This window comes from Mastomys coucha, unplaced genomic scaffold, assembly GCF_008632895.1.
Source record: "Mastomys coucha isolate ucsf_1 unplaced genomic scaffold, UCSF_Mcou_1 pScaffold4, whole genome shotgun sequence".
Classification (NCBI taxonomy): Eukaryota; Metazoa; Chordata; class Mammalia; order Rodentia; family Muridae; genus Mastomys; species Mastomys coucha.
Window position 1 is genome coordinate 12,486,289 of NW_022196910.1, and position 19,658 is coordinate 12,505,946.

The following is a 19,658-nucleotide window of genomic DNA, read 5'->3' on the forward strand; positions in this document are numbered from 1 at the left end:
CTCATGGAGCTTCTGGGGGACTCTCCTTGTCTCCACCTCCCAGTCCCCATAGAGAAGCACTGGGGGATCATGTATGGGAGCACTGGGATCACTCATAGGAGCACTGGAGTCATGCATAGGAGCACTAGGATCATGCATAGGAGCACTAGGATCATGCATAGGAAGACCAAGACCATGCATGGGAGCACTGGGATCATGCATGGGAGCACTGAGAGCATGCATGGGATCACTGAGAGCATGCATGGGAGCACTGAGATCACAGACATGCCATGCTGTTGTGTTTGGCTTTTGGTTGGATTTTAGGGTTCTGAACTCAGGTCCTCACATCTGGGCAGCAAATGCTTCACCTCCTGAGCCACCTCCACAGCCCTATACTTGTGATCATTAATTCTCTTCTCTCTACAGAGAACTAAGCAGGGGTCGGGGTGGGGCACTGGGGAGAGATGATCTTGTTAATGAGAGTGGGGTCTACATGAAAGACCCGGGTATGTTTCCCTCAACTGTACAAGCTGGGTGCTGGGACAGAGTGAAGCCACCATTGTCCCAAGCCCCCTGATGTTGAATGCGTACATTTGCAACCTGTTCCCCAAGCCCCATCTGGCTCAGTGGCATCTCTATGGTCTTCCTTGCTCCATCTCTGCAGTTCCTTGCTCCATCTCTGCAGTCGGTCCTCATTAATCCTGCTGTGTAACAGAGTGTTTGCTTCTTTCTCTCCCTGCCCCCCCACAGTGTTTGAGAACAAAGATAAGATTGTGATCATCATGGAATATGCCAGCAAAGGAGAGCTGTATGATTACATCAGCGAGCGGAGACGCCTCAGCGAGAGGGAGACCAGACACTTCTTCCGGCAGATCGTGTCTGCCGTGCACTACTGCCACAAGGTACGGCCGCTTTCTGGCACCTCATGATAGCGTTAATATGATAAAAGCCACGGTTAGTTCATTGTGACACATGTGGGGATGTTACAGACTAGGATGAGAAAAAAATCTCCCTATTCAAATACCATGCTTGTGTGTGTGTGTGTGTGCATGTCCGTGTGTGTGAGTGCACGTGTGTATGTATGTGTATGTGTGTGTGCATGCGTGTGCATGCATGTGCACACGTATATGTGTGCGTGCATGCATGTGTGTGCGTTTATTTGTGCATGTGTACATAGAGCCTGAGGTCATTGTCAGGTATTCCCCATCACTTCCCACCTTGTTTTAGAGACAGGGTCTCTCACCCAACCTGGAGCTTTCCAGTTCCACTGGGCTGGCTTGCCAATGAGCCCTCAGGATCTGCCTGTCTCTGTAGATTAGTGTTAGGATGATAGAAGTGCCCACCCACAACCTTTGGTTGACCTCTCTGTGGACACAAGAGACACTCATGATTAGACCATGCAGCCTTCTGTGACTCCTCCTTAAGTAATGCTGGAAAGCACCACAGACTACTTCCGTTGTTTGAAGTGTGTAAATTTGTGGATTGTGTATGAATGGGATGTTCTTAGACTCATTCCATCTTCTTATGTCAGCCAGGAATGTGACCATGTGAAACAAACTTCTTGCATTATTTTGACAGTTTAAAGCCAAGCAGAATCGGCTTTCCTGTTCTCCATATCTCTTCTCTGGGAGATGTGTTTTGGGGGCATTTCTGAATCTCCAGATACCTCCTGAGAGCTCAGATTAGCAAAAGCAATAGTACTAATACATGCCATCTCTCTCCAAGTTGGTGGTTGGGGAGATGTTAGAAGCTATCAAACGGAAAAGAAAACAAACTGAAAGAACCAGCTACAGGCATGCTTCTCAGTTTGTCCGACACAGCAGCTTTCTCCCCAGAAGCCATTTATGCAGCGTGATGCTGGGAACCCACTCCCCCGTGCACATCCAACACAGCCCCTAAGCCCTCTCTCAGATGGCTCTGCCCACCCCCCCCCCAAGAGACTTGAGCAGGCCAGGTGTTAGAGCTGGACAGAACTTTCTCCCCAGCCCATTGGTGTCTTTTCCCTTCAGCTGGCTGGCTGCTCTCAAGTCCAGCCTCCCAATTGGCCAGAGTTTGCCTGAATGAAAAGGTCACACGGCATAACAGTTCCCAGTGGCTCTGGTCTCATTGGCCTGCAACCCTTTTCATCAGCCCTGAGTCCTGCAGAGGGGAGAGGGACTTTCAAGTCTTTCCAGCTGGCTGCTGAGGAAGTGTCTAAGACAAAGCTTTAGGAGACTGGGTCAGGCTTCTTTCCAGCATGAAGGATGCACACAGACAGACAGGCAGGCAGGCAGGCTGTCCCTGGGGCCCTGTGCTCCAAGGCACCAGCTGAGATGTCTGCTGCATCCCTGGGACCCTGTCTCAGACACAGTGGAATTACGTTCCCACAAAGAATCCCCCTGCTGGTTTACAGACTCTGGGGGAGAATGGATTCCAGTCATTTTTCCGTTAACCGCACAGCAAGTGACTAATGCTCTCCTGTCGCTGGTTGCTGTCTGGGGAGCGTCCTGACAGTGAGAGCAGGTCTGAAGGATGGAGGTGAAGACCACCGGGGCTGGCTGGTGTGTTGCTTTCATCTGTCAGACTTGTTCCCTGTGCCCGGCCTCCCCTCTTCCCCTCCTCAGAGCTCTCTTGTCTGTCATCTCACACACTACTGCTCCTGCTTAGTTCTTCCATTTTCTCATTGCAGAATGGTGTCGTTCACCGGGATTTAAAGCTGGAGAACATACTGCTTGATGACAACTGCAACATTAAGGTAAAACTCAGATGGGGCCTGGGTATGGTGGGTGGGCGTGGCAGGTGGGCGTGATTCCCCGTAGCCCGGATCTGACACAGCCGCTCCCTCTGCTGGTAGGCAGGCTCTGGAAAGGGCTCCCAGCAATAGGCTCATCCAAACGGTGGTTTAATTTAGCAGGCGTTAAGGAGTGACCTCCAGCCTGCCAGACTCTCTTCATCCTGCTGGGACAGTGACTGACACACAGTCCCTGTCCTCAGGAAGCTCACAGTCTGGAACTCTTAACCCCAAAAGTAAGTTCATGTGTATTTTAGTTCTCATGTGCTTAATACTTTCATAAATGACTCTTTCAGACAGCATATGAGATGGGCACTCTTCATCTTATAACTCACATGTACACAGGGAAACTGAGGCACAGACAAATCACATAATACATCCGTAGTAACAGTGGTTGCTGTATAAAGGTAAGTCCACACCACTATGCAGAATGTGCTAGAAGGACCCCAGATTATTTTAAACCTAGAAGTCCCCACTCTCTTCTGACTTTGAGGTCAAATCTCATGTATCCCAGGCTGGTTTCAAACTTGCTATGTAGTTGAGGTTGACCTAGAACAGATGGTCTTCCTTGTTCTACCTTCTTAGTGCTGAGACTACCACCCCGCCCCCGACTTAGAAGCCTTTTCCTAGCTGCGCTGTGACTTCCCACCCCATGTCTCCTCTCCTTTCTCCTCACTGTCTCACACTTGACCCAGCTATGGAATTGAGAGCTGGATAAAAATGGCGGTAGTTCAGAAATGGTGGGTTGGGAGCTGGATAGATGGCCCAGCAATTAAGACCATTTGCTGCTCTTCTAAAGAACCCGCATATAGTTCATAGTGGCCACATTGGGCTGCTCACAAACACCCATTAACTGTAGCTCCAGAGGACCCTACACTCTCTTCTGGCCTATGAGGACACCTGCACTCACATGTACACAGGTCCACATACCAGACACATGTACCTACGCATAATCAGAAATAAAAATCAGTCGTAAAGAAAGGGTGGGCAAGTGATGGAGTTCGCATTTATTTCTGGCTGCTTCTGGAGCTGGAGAAGGCTCTACAGAGTTCAAGGGCCTCCTTGGGAGCACTCTGAATGTCCCTTAGACCATGGCCGCAAAATAAGCAAACATCGTTTCAAAATAAACGGAGCTCGCTGTACCAGTTTTGTTATGAAATGACCTCAGGACTCCCAGCACCACAATAGCTCTCAACTGGACCCTGGTCCCCAGACAAAGCATAGCAACAACCTTACATCTTCCTCTTTAGTTGGTCCTGTTGCTGTCAGTGGGTGTGTGGTGGACCACATCCTTGCGTGGAAGGATAGAGCTGTTTTAGGGTTTGTAGAACATAGCTGTCAACCATTAGTCACGAGCATCCTTTGAGCAGTCCTTGAGAGACACATCCCCATGGCCTGCTCCTCACAGAAGACTTGACCTCACTTACATATTTTTGTCCAGTCTGTAGAGCCTGGTGAAAATGATGGGTTGAAACAGTTCTTCTAAGGAACAGGAAATGAAGTCTCAAATCCCTTTTTGGCATGTGGCTGGATTATTCCAGAAGGAGCACTAACTATCAAGTTCAAAAATTATGGATTGGGGATGTGTTTCAGATTTCAGAACACTTGCTAAACATGTATGAAGCTCTTGGTTCAACCCCAGTATTGACAGAAGGAAAAAACAAAAAGATAATTTACGGGCTTGGGGGGCTTCCCACCTCCTTGACATTGGAATAAACCAACATTACCCTGCTACTTCATTTACAAAATAGGTAATAATAACAGACACAGATGTGCTCTAGGGCCTTTACAAGATATTTTCTATGTTGAGAATGAAATGGTTGGAATCAACTGTCTATAAATGAGTGCAGTCTAGGAGTAGAGGCTCTAGAGTTGGAAAGTCCGGGTCAGTGTAGCAGCTCTGTCTCTTGTTGATGGCAGGGTTTAGGATAAATTTCTCACCCATTGAACTTAGCTTCTCCTGTCAAGTAGGAAGAAAGGCTGTCTACTGTTTGTTAATTTTCTCCAGTCAATTTATTCCTGAGAGTTTCTGTGGGCAATCCCCAGTCCTAGGCATTGACAACAAATGTGAAAATAGCTAGAAATACATTCAAAGGAGATGGTGCTTAGCTATGTCCATTCCAAGAGCTTGCCTAAGTGTCTGGCCCCTGACGGAGGAAATGCATGGAAAGCCAGCAGCTGAGAAAACGATTCTGGGGGGTGGTGGGGAGGGGCGTGGTCGAGCCTGCTGTCAATCTGGACCCTTGCCTTCTAAGGGTTTTATACCATCTATTGATCTCAGTGATGCTCTGTCCAGATCGATTCTTCCTGCCACCTGTCGCCGGGAGCCCTCAGAACTAAATGTAGTCTTTACAAGGTCTGGAATGTGAGCCTCTTGCCTGGGGATTGGGTTCTGTGGTACAGTGTGACCTCTTGGTCCCCATGCTGTAGTCCCAGAAGTGATAAGGCACATAGCTTCCTGTGGAGTCATAGAATTCCCTAATGGAGCAGAAGAATGGCCAGAATTCAGAGAGCAATTGTGTAGGGGACAATGGAGCAGCAGCCTGGAAGAACAGCTCATTTGTAAACCAGCCACAGAGCAGGGAGCTCCTGGGGACCAGGTTTTTGTAGTCAAGTTGCACACATAGTACTTTACAAAAGTCAACTTTGGTCCTATATTTAATTTGTCCTTTTTCTTAGGAGTCTCTACTCCTGACATTGCCCAGGATGGACACACACACACACACACACAGTCAAATCTGTCCTTTTATTATATCATTATTTACTGTTTCCTCCACTGTACAGAGACTTCAACTAATGCCTGTTATTCTACTTGGAAGAACTTGTTGAGGGTCACTTTTACGTGCTTGAGGTCAGTAGTTTGCTGTGTCTTTCTTATCTTCAAGCATGTGGTGCCTGGCACATGTAGGCATTTAGAACTGTTTGATTTTTCAGGCAGAGGAACACTGAACCAGAATTAAAACTCCCATGTTTGACTTCCAGGCAAACTCCATCCTCTCGCACCCACTTCCAAGGGTTTTTAAAAATGTGTTTCAGCTGGTGTTGATTTGCCTTCCGGCTGTAAGGGCTCCGCTCTTCCTGACTCAGCACTTTGCCGAAAGAAGCATATTTAGAAAGGACAGTTGCTGACAGAAGCAGTCATACACATGGCCACAAGCTGGCCTCTGCATGAATGAAAGGCCATCGCTGTCTGGCCTAGGGGGACCATGGGTACAAATGTACTACCAACCAACTGAATGTGAGTGGCAAGATCGTCCTAAGGGCAGGGGGAGCGGTTGTCGCATTGTGGGTGCATCCCTTCTGTGGCGGGGGTAGTCTCTAAAGAGGCTTCTGACTGGAACATGTTAGATGTTGCTGCAGTTTTGGTGTGAGCCGTGTGACTGGTTCCTCTTCCCTTCTGTGCCTTATGCTGATTTGCAAAGAACACATCTGGTTTTGGAAATTATTTATCTGGCCACGGCAAGAGGGTGCGGCTTCTAAAAATATTCCTGCAGTCCAACGGCAGAAGGAATGAGCGCGATGCGCTGCGGATCGCATTCCATCCTCTGTGGAAGCTCGGACTAAAATAGCACCCAGCCTAGCATTAATTTGCAATTAATGAAAACCGGCCAGCTTCACATCCCACTCTCTGGGAGAATGGAATGCTGACCATTCCCAGAGAAGGCTCCTGTAAAAGTGCCTCCCCGGAAGAGGAGCGCCAGGCGCCTGGGTCAGCTGACCTCCCCTTGGAGGGCTGGGAATCTGCTGGGCTCTCAGAGCTCAGGGGAGAGAAACAGAGGGGAGATGTTCTGCTGCCCCTGTGACAATGGAGGCATGGCTGCTGTAGATAAGAGAGCCTCTTTGAATGGCAGTGACAAGAAGAGATAGAAATCTTGGCAGCTTAGCAAGGCGAAGCTCAGGCTCATGAACCTCTGGGCTTTGGAGTGTGAGAACTTTGTAGTCTTGCATTAACTAGTTCATGTACCCACCGGGTGTGCACCTGTATATATGTGGGCTATTTATATCACAGCATACCTGTGCTGCATGAGCTCATTCTTCTATCCTTTAAGGAGCTGTATATCTAGTATAGACCATATTTCTTTGATCATAAAATACTTAACCAAGTGTCAAATGCTATGTCCTTAGTCCTGGGCAGGGTGTTGGGGAATTTCATGCTGAGTCAGATGGCCAGATCCCTCTTGTCTCGGAGCTTCTTGAGTCTGGTGTTCATTTAATTTGCAGTGATAACGAGCCACCAAATGCTAAGAAGGCAAAGAAGATAAGGTGTGCCCTCCTCCCCTGCAGTGGACTTGGGGTTTCAGCTGGGGCTGAAAACAATAAACAAAGGAGTGTGTGATCCACTTGTCCAGTGAAGCTGGTTGATTAGGGTGGGGATGGTGCCTGGCAGTGCAGGTCAGTAAGGTGGGTCCAGGAAGGCTCCTTTGCACTGCCCGTAACTCCTCAAATCTACAGAGCTCTCTCTGCCTTCCTGACCTCGAAATAAGGTTCCCTTTGTTTGGAATGTGCTTTCTAGTTTCCCTTATCTGTCTGTCCTTTCGGGGGTCTTCCTCCAGAGAGTTTTTCTTATCCCTTGGCAGGCCAGATGCCCCCGTGCCATCTGGACGTGCTAAACAGGAAGGGGTGGGTCTATCTAGCCAGATGGAGCAGAAAGCCTTTGTGGGGGAAGTGGTGACAGGCAGAGTTCTGAAGGCTGGGGAAGGGTCTGATGGGGAGGAATCCATTGATGAGCTTGCATCGGGAAGGAAACGGAAGGACCAAAGTACATTTGCTGAACTCCTGCTGGAAGCCAGAACCCTGGGCCAGACCTTCCATGTGTCCTTTCCTTTCGTCTTTAGAATGTCCTCACCAGGGTGGGACCAAATGCCTCATTTTTTTTTCAGGTGGGGGAGATTCCTATAGCTCATCAGGAATGAGGCCACCCACAAACCTCTTCCCACTCCACTGTAGACTATTCTTTACTGCCAACCCCTAGATTTGCCCTCTGTCTCAGGGACAGTCACCCGATGGACTGTTCACATTCTCTTATCTTGAGTGCTGTTGATTTGCAGATAACTGTCCCTGGGAGAGAATCTCCAAGGGCTGATAGTGGCCAGTGACCAGCTGAGCCAGTCACTGCAGACAGAGCAGCCATATAGGACACCGGAGATGTGTGTGCAGCTAAGCGGTATTGGCAGTGTGTTAGCAACCTTTGCTAGGTAGCTCTTGCCACACCCTCTATTAAGAGTTTCCCAGATTGCTCCTGGTTGGTGATTAATGGTCCCAAGAAATAATTCTTCTGAAAATGAAAGCCAGTCGACTCCCTACGCTTCATTGTTCTGCTTGCTGCCTTTCTCCCGACTGCACAGGATGGTGGCTGTCCTGGGTAAAGCCACAGTAATTAACTCCAAGGCCGGAAAGGAGCGATGGAGTGTGTCTTCCTGCATGGAATTACTATGTTCCTGTAGTCACAGAAAGTCCATTTCCTGTGAATAATAACTCCCCTTGATATGTAGTTTAACAGCCAGGATGGCTCTGGGCAGGCTCCTTGGGCAAGACAGGTAACTCAGTGTCTTCATCTGCCAAGAGGGGAATATTTGAATAGTAATAATAATAATAATAATAACAACAACAACAACAACCTTTCTCCAAGGGCTGTTGTGAGAACTGGCTACAGAGGTTTATGTAGGCCTCCTAGACAGTACCTGGCTCACAGCTGTGCTGCTGTGATCAATACAGTTCTTGCCCATTGAGTTTTATTCTCACAGCACCCATCAGTGCTATTGTGGATCCATTTCCTAGCAACCGAGACTCATAGATGTAGGAGTGTCACAGTTCTGTTACTGAAGGCCTGCTACACTCTAGACCTGGGGTTCGCACTTGCCATGTGGCTGTTAACTTGGTTTCTCAACAGCCCTTCCTAGTGGGCCACAGTGTCACCATCAGCCACAGCCATGTGGGGTTTTTGTAATGCAACTTTCTGCTCAGCAAGCCTAGGCCAGGGCCTGAGACACTGCTTTCTAAGATGCTCTGAGATGCTGACGATGCTGGCTCAAGGACCAGGCAGGAGTAAGGCTGGGCTGAACTCATGCCTCAGAACTGGAAAGAGACGGAGCTGGGATTGGAGCTAGCGTACAGAAGTTCTACCTGCCTTGGTTTTTCCTCCTTCCTGAGATACTGCCACTCACACTGGACATACCTAGGTCAAGATCACCTCTCTTGCCTCTGAGGTTGGCTTTCCAATCTGAGATGGCCTCTAGGTGTTAATGGACATGCCTGTGATTCATAGTCTCCAATCCTTTTAACAGCTTTATAGACAAGAGTTCTGAGACCATTGTGTAGATAGACAGGTTGAGTAGCTTGGTGGTACCCACCAGTTATTACCGAGTAATGACAAAGTCCAACTCCAGCCCTGATTCTTAGGACTCCTAAGCCTCTGATCTTTGAGTGCAGGGCGCTTCCTCTTAGACACTGTCAGGGACTGGCAGATGTTCCTAATTATCTTTGCCATAAGCCTCCTTTGGTAGCAGTTGAAATCAACAAGCTGGTACCTCCTTTTGCATCACATAAGCTTCTTAGTGTCCTTGGGGTTAATTCTTTTTTGATGATGCCAAAATATGCATACCATAACTTAAAGCCTCTGTACTTGGGTGTCTAGCATAGAGGCAGGAAGTATCCTCATTATTGTAGAACCATCCCAGCCCCCATCCGCAGACACACAGTCCAACTCCATACCTGCTTCTCCACACCCATTAGGTTCTGGCTCCTTGCGTCTCTTTCCCCCAGGCCCTGGCCATCACTACCGTTCTCCTTTCTATGATTTGTCTACTCTAGGGACTGTATATAAATAGAAACAGACAATGAGTGTCTTTCTTTTGTGCCTGGATTATTTCACACTGCACTTATCTCCAGGGTTTACCTGGGTTGAAGTGGGGTTAATCCCACTGACATGTGAATGATCCCCTCGCCCCTCAAATTTACCTTTTTCACTCTGATTTTCACTTAGCAGGGCACACTTCTAAAGGGGATGGGTAGTTAACACAGACAGTTCACATTAAACTCACGAGATTTACCTTCTCTGATGCTTTTTGGAGTGGAGGCTGAGGGACAGGATATATAGAGTGAGATCAGAGGGTGGTTCTGATCCAGAATGGGGCCGGGCAACGGTTCAGCACCATCGTCAACAACAAAGAAACAAGCAATCAAAAAACCAACCAACCAAACAATCCTCCCACCCCCTCCAACCCCCACCCCAAAACACAGTGAGGCCTCTTTCTCCAAAGCTTAAGAGCGTGTCCAAAAGAGCTATTCTAAAGAGCCTGGGAAGGGAAAACTAAGATGCTATGAAGTGATGCTGATAATGCAGGCTGGAGGACCAGACAGGAGTAGCGTTACACTGACTGTCACGACTCCACTAGAATTCTCTAAGAAATGGAGTCGATGGATAGACCCTCATTTTACAGAGTGGGCAGCTGGGGAGCCCCTATGTATCTTGTCACTTTTCTTTGTGATTGTCAGCAAGTCATCTTAGGACCCTGAGCCTTCAGCAGCTTCCATTCCTGCCATTCAGGTCTCTTCCACATGGAGATCAGTTCTAAGGTGCAATGATTTTTGCATAGTTATGTTTAAATTTAGCTCTTACATATTTTGGGTATTTTTTCCAAGCACTCTTGTGCATTTTGCCTTTTCTTAGGTTGGAGGTGCTTGTATTTAGTTTGGGTCTCTTTGTAGAGTAGTATTTATTTAGGAAGGGAGCCTTAAGGGATAGCGTTTGGTGGAAAACCATTAACCAAAGAAAAGCTCACGAGTGAAATAATACACACTAAACAGCCGAGTTACTTTTTCTGTTTGATGTTGGTTGCTGCCCCAGCTGTGAGCCCAAGGCCAGTTGGTTCTCTCTGGTAAATGTGGAGATGCTTTAATTAGACCCATGCGGCTTACCACCTTCCTGACTCAAGTCAAAGAAGAGAATAACTTCTTCATTTTGGCATTCAAACTAATTCACTTGCAAAACTGACCCCTTGATCTTCTGTTCCTGCTCTGTTGACAGTCCCTGGCGTTATAAGACGCATCATGAAATCAGTTACTTACCCGTGTTTAAAGACAAATGTTGTATTATTGTCGTATGTATACTTTGTATGTGCTTTATTTAATTGTCATGACACCACAGGGGCAGAGGAGATTTTCATCCCCATTTTACAGATGAGAGAACTGAGGCTTTTGAGTGGATTCGTACCTGCTAGTGTCTCCCCACTTAGCAATAGTTGACATTAAAAATCCTAGAGCTGAGCAGCTCAGGGTCTGAGAACGCTGAGTGTGTGTTGATTAATATTGCTTTTCCGTTCAAGTGCCAAGAACATGGCCTAATCTGGATTTCTATTAATCTTGTGTCCACAGCAATGACAGTTTTACAGGGAGGCTGATAAGCATCAGTCTGGGAGGATGGGAGTGGGTAAAACATAAACACACTTCTCTAGACTGCCTGCATAGCACGCAAAGATGCCCGGCCCGGGTGGAAGCTCCTGGGGTTGTCGACTGTGTATAAGTGCAATGGGTGTGCTCACACACATACTTTTGAGAGCTCTAGCACGCCCCAGAAAGTATTAGCATTGCTGGGTGTATTCTCAGAGCTGCAGCCAGAGCCAGAGGGAGGCTGAAGCCTCAGGACTCCTTGGAATCTCCAGACCTGAAACTGGTCTCTTCTTTTGATTGACAGGGCGCGCTTTCTAAAACTTCCCACCAACTTCCTGCAAGGCAGTCTGAGGCTTTGATAAGCAAGTGGGATTCAGAGCCGTTTAAGTGCAATCTGAGCCCCAGGAATGCCTTTTCTGAGGGTGGCTGTGCACAGCTGCTTTGAATGACATTCCAGTCATCCAAGGATGACTCCTTTTTTTCCCCTTTAAAAACAAAAATAGGCTTATTCGAGGGGCTTTCTCTAAAACAGCTTCTGGGACTTTCAGCCCCAGAGGCTCCCAGCCATGTGGATAGCCCCAGCTCCTTGCTAACACTCCAGTGGAAGTCGGCTGGGGATGGTGGAGCACAAAGGGGGTTCACCTTACAAGGGTGGCTGAGACTGACTGAAATCCACAGACCCTCCCAGGGCTGGGTATGTCTGGGGCTGGAAGTGTGAATGGCTCACGCGTGCACGTCTGGGGCTGGAAGTGTGAATGGCTCACGCGTGCACAGCTGCCCAGTGATCACATTTCTTAGATGAGTAACTCCAATTCCCTAAATTTGTCTCTCCGTTTGGTAAGTGGAGTTCTTAAAACACTGTGGTAAAATTGCCATAACATAAATTAACCACTTTGAGCATTAAAAAGATTTAAATCTACTTTCAGTTAGGTGTTCTTATGACTATATTTTTTTATAAATACAGTTTTTTGGGGGGATAGAATTGGATTAGAGAATTCAGCAGTACTGTACGATTGGAAATTTTTTGATGAATGGAGGTTGGGATTACTATTATTTATATAACTATTAATTCCTTATACTTTTCAAAACATAACGCCTGTTTCAGTGACTAGTTTATTTCTTGGCCAGGGAGAGCTGCTAAGGAGAGGGTGGTACAAAAATGTGAAGCCAGACACAGGGACTCAGAGTCTGGTAGAGAAGGCAGACATGTATGTATGTGTAGTATGTGCAGATGTGTCTATGTTTATATGTGTGTGCATGCATATACTGTGTATGTGCAGGTATAACCACATTGCTCTGAAGGATGTGACATAGTGCCCTTTACAAAGCTTCAGACAGTGAGTGCTACATGGAAATGAGGTTAGATTAGCCATTTACATGGAATGTGCATACTAGGGGGTGGATTTGCATGCTACACCTTATCTCAATTGATGGTTTTCCTCTTATTCTCATAATACGCCCGTGAGACAGAACAGGTAGAGACCCTGGGTTTCTGTTTTCTGGGAGACTGTCATGACTGTCTCCATGATCTCTACATCATGCAGATGGTGAGTGGGAGAGTTTAGGCTGAAATGTAATGATTCAATATTTGGTGCTCTGTGGGTTTCATCTTGAGTCAAATGAAGGAAAGGTGGCAGTGGCAGTGGTGGTAGTGGCGGTGGCCCTGACTTCCACTGCCACTACCACCACTGCCACTGCCACCTTTTCTAGTGCTACAGGAAAGGGAAGGTGAGGGTTAGAAAGTGTGGCTCAGTCGCAGAGTGCTTGACTGGTATGCCTAAGAGGCTCAGTCTTTAATATAGTAAACCAAAACTATTCAAAAACTCTACTTCCTCTTACTTGAGAGTTCACCTTCCATGGCCAATTCATCACCACGAACCAAAATATCTTATGCAACATTCTAGAAGCAACTTATACGTTTTAGATTTTGTGCCATTCTGAGTGGTGTGACATAGTCTTGCACCATCTGTCTTGATGGGAAGTGAGTCATTTATTTGTCCAGAGTATCCACATTATATACGCTACCCATCCCACCGTTACTAGTTGTCCCATTTATCAAATTGACTGTTGTAGTACTGTGTTCAAGTGACCTCATTTTACTCAATCCTCACACAAAGTGCAGGAACAAGAATGCTGCCTGCTAATGTTATTGCAATAAAATACATTGTTATAATTATTCCACTTTGTTATTACTTATTATTGCTAATCTCTTACTGTTTTGATTTGTAAATTATCTTAGACATGATTGGTTAGGAAAAAAATCCATAGCAGACGTAGAGGATAGTACTCTTGAAAGTTTAAAGCATCCCTTTGCAACTTTGGAACATAATCCCTAGATAAGGTCTCCTCTGCACTTTAATGCTTGTTGGAAGCATCAAGTGGCAGTTTCCATGGAAACCGTTGTTATTGTGCTGTTTGGGTTTTAAGTGTGAAATGTCCCCCAAAGGCACTTGAACTCTTGGTCCCCAGTTGGTGGTTTTGTTTGGGGAGGAAGTGGGTCACTAAGGACTTTGATGCTTTATACTTTAGCCATAGGTGTTGGATGCTCTTGACTGCAGGGGGAGACTCGTGTTTGAGGCAGACTTTGGAATAGACTCAGTGGTGGCCCAAGTGTTCTCATTGTCCCTGGGCAGTTCGAATCAGTTTGCAGACACTAACTTCCCTCTAACAGATCTCTGTGGGTCTCACTTCTCTTTACAGATTGCTGACTTTGGTCTTTCCAACCTGTACCAGAAGGATAAGTTCTTGCAAACGTTTTGTGGGAGTCCACTCTATGCGTCACCCGAGATTGTCAACGGCAGACCTTACCGAGGGCCAGAGGTGAGCATATAGCTGTGTAGGGGATCGGAGAGCTGGAGAGACAGGGAGGAGGAGGGAGGCAGGAACTAGATCTTGGGAAGTTCTTAAAACCCCCAAAGGCCAAACAAAAAAACTTGACCTCCTTTGATTTATAGGAACAACAATATATAGAGACCCCGGAGAAGATGTGTGAAACCTTAGTAAGACTTAGAGAACAGGAGATAGAGATGCCTGCTCCTACTGCATGGCAGCTGCTTAGAACTTCCTCCCTTCCTTCCTCCCTCCCTCCTTCCCTCCCTTCCTCCCTCTCTCCCTTCCTTCCTCCCTCCCTTCCTTCCCCTCCTTCTTCCTCCTCCTCCCTTTCTTTCTCTCTCTCTCTTTCTTTCTTTCTTTCTTTCTTTCTTTCTTTTTTTTAAATTTTCATAGGTAACACTTTAGAAATAATTGAGCCAGGTAATGGTGGTATATGCCTTTAATCCCAGCACTTGGGAGGCAGAGGCACGCAGATCTCAGAGTTCGAGGCCAGCCTGGTCTACAGAGTGAGTTACAGGACAACCAGGGCTACACAGAGAAACCCTGTCTCTAAAAACCAAAAAAAAAAAAAAAAAAGAAAGAATTGGGATCATCTGAAAAGAACTGAGATCAAATTAGTAAAGGGCAAGCTATGTGCCCTCTCTCTCTCTTTCTTTCACACACACACACACACACACACACACACACACACACACACACACACACACGCATGCACACGCTGCCCTTTTGTCAGCCGATAATTATTTTGTGATACCTTCCAAGTTTGTTGTTAACATTGGATTTGTAATGACCACGCAAATCTTGGTTTTATGCATATACCATTATATTTTTAATATTTTCCCTAGCTCTAGACATTTAGTTTTCCCCTATTGTATCAAAATAAACAGAATAAATGAAACTCTTATCCGTGTATCTCTTTTGCCCATGTTTGTGGTAGTGTTTATATGTAGTGTTTATATTTAAGAAAATAAATTTTTATGGCATCTTCTCTTTTATGAGAAATGCATGGTCACTGTAGGATATACATCTGTCCTAGTTCATTTTATATGTATGGCAATATATGTAAATATATTATATTTATAATGAACACCATGGTCAGACGCAACCTGGGGGAGGAAAGGGTTTATTTCGGCTTACAGCTTTGAGTCTACTGAGAGGGGAAATCAGGGCAGGATCTTAAGGCAGGGAGCTGGAGGCAGGAACTGAAGCAGAGACTATGAGGGAACACTGTTTACTGAATTGCTCTGGAAGGCTTCCGTTCACTTAGCCTGAGTCCTTCTATAACCAGGACCACCTTCCAAGGCTTGGCACTGTTGCCAGTGGTCAAGTCCTCCCATGCTATTTAACCAGGAAAATGCCCACAGAGTGGTCTATAGGCCAATTTGATGGAGACTGTTTCCCCACCTGAAGTTCCCACTTTTGGGTGACCCTACCTTGTGTCAAATTAACAAAAAACCAAACCAAAACAAAACACAAAACAAAACCCACCTAGCCAGTGCAGTATTTGTATTAACTGAGAGTCAGAGACTGCTCTCTTATAAGAGGAACCTCCCCTTCCGGGGGCTCATCCACCCCTTCTCCTTTGAATTGAAGCTGCTTGGTGGGCAGAAGTGTTTTCCAAATATTTATCCATCTGAGAGTTTTTTGATGGCAGGACTGGGATAAAGGAAAGAGTGCCCAGAATTGCTAACCATTATAGTAAAGAGAATGCCTTCAAAAAATAAAATATGGGGAATAACACAGGGACCAACTAGACAAATGTTAAAATCCTCCCTATGAATTTATCATCGAATGCCCCTTTGGTCTTAGGTGGTTCATGTCTGCGTTTGCATGCTGACATTCAGGTCTGCTCGGCAAATGTATTAGGGTTCTCTAGAGTCACAGAACTTATGGTAGTCTCTATGTAGTAAAGGAATTTATTGATGACTTATAGTCTGTATTCCAACTCCCAACCATGGTTGACAGCAGCTGTGAATGGAAGTCCAAGGATCTAGCAGTTGCTCAGTCCCACAAGGCAAGCAGGCGAAGCAGAGCAAGCCTTCCTTCTAATGTCCTTATATAGGTCTCCAGTAAAAGGTGTGGCCCAGATTAAAGGTGTGTGCCACCACACCTTTAATCCCAGATGACCTTGAACTCGTACATCTTCCTATCTTAATCTTCTGGGATTCATAGCCACTAGGCCTCAAGATCTCCATGCCTGTATCTCTCAGCTTCCAGATTAGGGCCACAGGTGAGCCTTCTAATTCTGGATTGTAGTTCATTTCAGATATAGTCAAGTTGACAACCAGGAATAGCCACTACAGCAAACATGCTTTATTTGGCCTCATTTATCTCCATTTTAAAAAAAATGAACAAACATCTAATAGCTGAGAGAATCCACAGACAAGTCATATTTCTGACTTCTTTGTAAAGAAGCACTGGGCCAGCACTTGTACTACACAGTGATACAAGCCATAAAGAAATTGCCTGCCTAAGATAGGTGAATGCACTCTACAGTTTGTCTCTGTCCCCAACTTTCCTCATTTACACCTCAAGATCTTTTCATCTTTGTCCTTGTATTTCTTCTTCTTCCTCCTCCTCTTACTCCTCCTCCTCCTCCTTCTTCCTTTAGTATAGAATAGAGTTTATTCAGGGCATGGGGAGGGGAGTTAAGAGGGTAGTAGAGGCAGAGAAAGGCAGAGAGAGGGAGAGAGTAGAGAAATAGAGGTCAGCCATGACCATGTAGAGAAAGGGTGGAAGGAAATATTTTTCTTTCTTTTTTCTTTTTTTAATTTATTTTTATTTATTTATATACTTTTATTTTTTTATTTTTTTATTTTTTTTATGTCTTTGTATTTCTTATCTGTCCAGCTCTGGTAGGATTTGACTTTGGAACTCCCGAGCCTTCTGAGGGGGTGAAGGGAGGAACTGATTCTTGTGTTAGCCACGAGGGACCCTGCACCCCAGCTTTACCTCCATTGTCTGGGAGGGGCTTTTCTGGGGAAGAGATTTAGTGGTCTTTTCTCTCTCTTCTCCTCTCCTCTCCTCTCCTCTCCTCTCCTCTCCTCTCCTCTGCTCTCCTCTCTTCTCATTTTTCAAATTAAGGTGGAAGTAATCTAAACGCTACCTGCCTCAGGGAATCATTATGAGGACCCTGGGCAGTAAGCTACTTCAGAGTACCCTGAGACATAGTGGACTTAATTTGTCCGTTGTCAGGCTGTGGTAGGGATCTGCCTTCCAGGTTCAGGGTTCTGGGAGTGCTATGGGTAGATGCTTAAACACAGTGATGCCAGTGGTCTGGAGAGCGTCTGGGGTCCGTATACTATATCCTATGTGTTCTGTCTCTCTGCTCCAGGTGGACAGCTGGGCCCTGGGTGTCTTGCTTTACACTCTCATTTATGGAACGATGCCCTTCGATGGCTTCGATCACAAAAACCTCATCCGGCAGATCAGCAGTGGAGAGTACCGGGAGCCTACACAACCCTCAGGTGTGTGTCTGAGGGAGGCTGGGGGTCGATGGGAGAGTGCTTGGTGTGTCTGTCCCAGCTCACACTCTCTCTAGATTTATAAGGCATCACCCACTACTCCTCACTCTTCTCTCATAACAGCTCTTGGGAAAAAGCTGGCTTTTTAGGTGAGATTTTCTTCAGTTCAGCCAAAAGCCCTTCTTGCTTTTCTATTCTGTATCAAATGTGGCGAGCCAGTTCCCCACTATAAACTAAAGCTCTGGAAAGACTTTCTATTCCTCAATGTCCCTCAAACCTCACACTCTGTGGCCAATGACACGTTTGCTCATGTCTGAATGAAGTTTATATACCACATATTTTCTCCTGAAGGCTCATCACGGTCTTCTTACATTCGAGGACAGTATGTAGAACTTCTGACTGGAGTGTAGGGCCATTTTAAATGGCAGATTCCCAGCATGAAGAACACAAGTGAACAGACTAGGGCTGCCTATTTCCAGCCTGACAGCCCAGGGAACCAGATATGCCTGCTTTAGAGCCTGAGGGTGTCAGTGTGCCCTGTACACAGGATGCCTGCAAAAGAGCTGTGGGGATTGACTTGGGGCTTGCAAACAAGTTTAGGTAAATTTGCCAATATAGAAGGATAAGGACTGACATGGGTGGATAGGTAGGTAGGTGGTAGACAGATTATAGATGATAAATGATAGATAGATAGATAGATAGATAGATAGATAGATAGATAGATAATAGATAGATGACAGATAGGTAGATAATAGATAGATGGATAGATAGATGATAGATAATGGATAAATAGGTAGATAATAGATGGATAGATGAGAGAGGGGGGAGGGAGGGAGAGAGAGAGAGATTGATTATTGGTAGTGGCCTTTTACTCTAACTGGTGCCAGTAAAATTCTTGGCCCATTGTAAGAATTCAGGAAATCCTTACCAAGTGACTGATTGTCCTGTCCCTTCTCAGGAATGATCTCTCTGTCCCCATTGCTATTCTCAGCCTTCCTAAGTGGCTGCAGGGAGGAGGCAGCCTCCCAGGTAAGGTATAGGGCACAGCTTGATACTGATAGTAAGTTTATCAGTTGTGAGCTTGGCTCCTGCGGCTTCCTCAGCATCCTTGGAGCCTTTCCCCCAGATCTCTGGCAGCAGAATCTACAAGGGGTCTCTCTCTCTCTCTCTCTCTCTCTGTCTCTGTCTCTGTCTCTCTCTCTCTCTCTCTCTCTCTCTCTCTCTCTCTCTCTCTCTCTCTAAGAGAGGCTATGGCCACCTGGAAGGTAGATAAAGATCAGCTCTCAGTTTGATGGATGCCAATAGGGCTTACGTCAGACAGCCTCAGGAGGTGAGCTCACTGGGCGTGGCTCTTAGTGGGCATGGCTCTAGGATCCTGGCTAAGACCTTGAGAGTGGGGGCCAACCATGGCATGGCAGTTTTCCCTGCCCAGATGTGTCAGGTAAGAGCCACACCTAACACAGGTGAGCGTCTCTGTGTCCTGTGCTCTGCCTCCAGCACCTTTTCCAGGGGACTGACTGTGTGTTCATGAGTACCTACCTTTGGAAGGCTACCAGTGAACACCTGCTTTTTGTTTTGATAAGAACGTTACTGACCAAAGCAGTAGAATCAGTAGTGAGATTTCGTTTGAATTCTTTCTCTATTACCTGACCTTCTGTACTTGATGTAGATCTGGGATTGACAGGGAGGTCAGTGGTTCCAGGACATCCTTTTATTTGTAGGAAAGCACATCATGGCTGGGGAGATAACACAGGTGATAAATGCTTGCCTTGTAGGCATGAGAACATGAGTTTGATCCTAAGAATGCACCCAGAAACACCTGGTGTGGTATTACTCATTTATGATCCCAGGGCTATTCAGTGAGGTCTTGTCAGTGGAGAAAAGGGTTGAGGGAAGCTTGAGGAAGGAAGGATTCCTGAAGTTGTTCTGTGTCATCCACATACACACACAGGTTTGCACCAGCAAACACACACGTGTACTTGTGTGTATCATGAAAAGAAGGGACGCAAACCAGGATAGGGCAGCCCTGTGGCTTGTGGTTCTGAGCCTTGGTTAGGTTTTTGCTGTACAGTCTGAAGACGGGCTTTCGGCTTGAGCATGAAGCTGGAACACTCCAAGTGCACTCCTTGTCTTTCTTTCTTTCTTTTTTTGCCTGAAGTGAGCACGTCTCTAGCCATTTATAGAAAATCACCCTACCAAAAGCTTCCATGCAGAGCCTGATTCTT

At 46.3% G+C, this 19,658-nt stretch overlaps 1 protein-coding gene across 1 annotated transcript in view; it reads left to right on the forward strand.

The window, feature by feature from the left end:
* Nucleotides 1-19,658, forward strand: part of Nuak1 (NUAK family kinase 1) — a 70,993-nt gene that overhangs the window by 46,852 nt on the left and 4,483 nt on the right. The window contains exons 3-6 of the mRNA XM_031348875.1: nucleotides 730-881; nucleotides 2,648-2,713; nucleotides 13,838-13,957; nucleotides 17,304-17,436. Of these exons, the coding sequence (XP_031204735.1) occupies nucleotides 730-881; nucleotides 2,648-2,713; nucleotides 13,838-13,957; nucleotides 17,304-17,436 (471 nt within the window). The remainder of the gene's footprint in view (nucleotides 1-729; nucleotides 882-2,647; nucleotides 2,714-13,837; nucleotides 13,958-17,303; nucleotides 17,437-19,658) is intronic.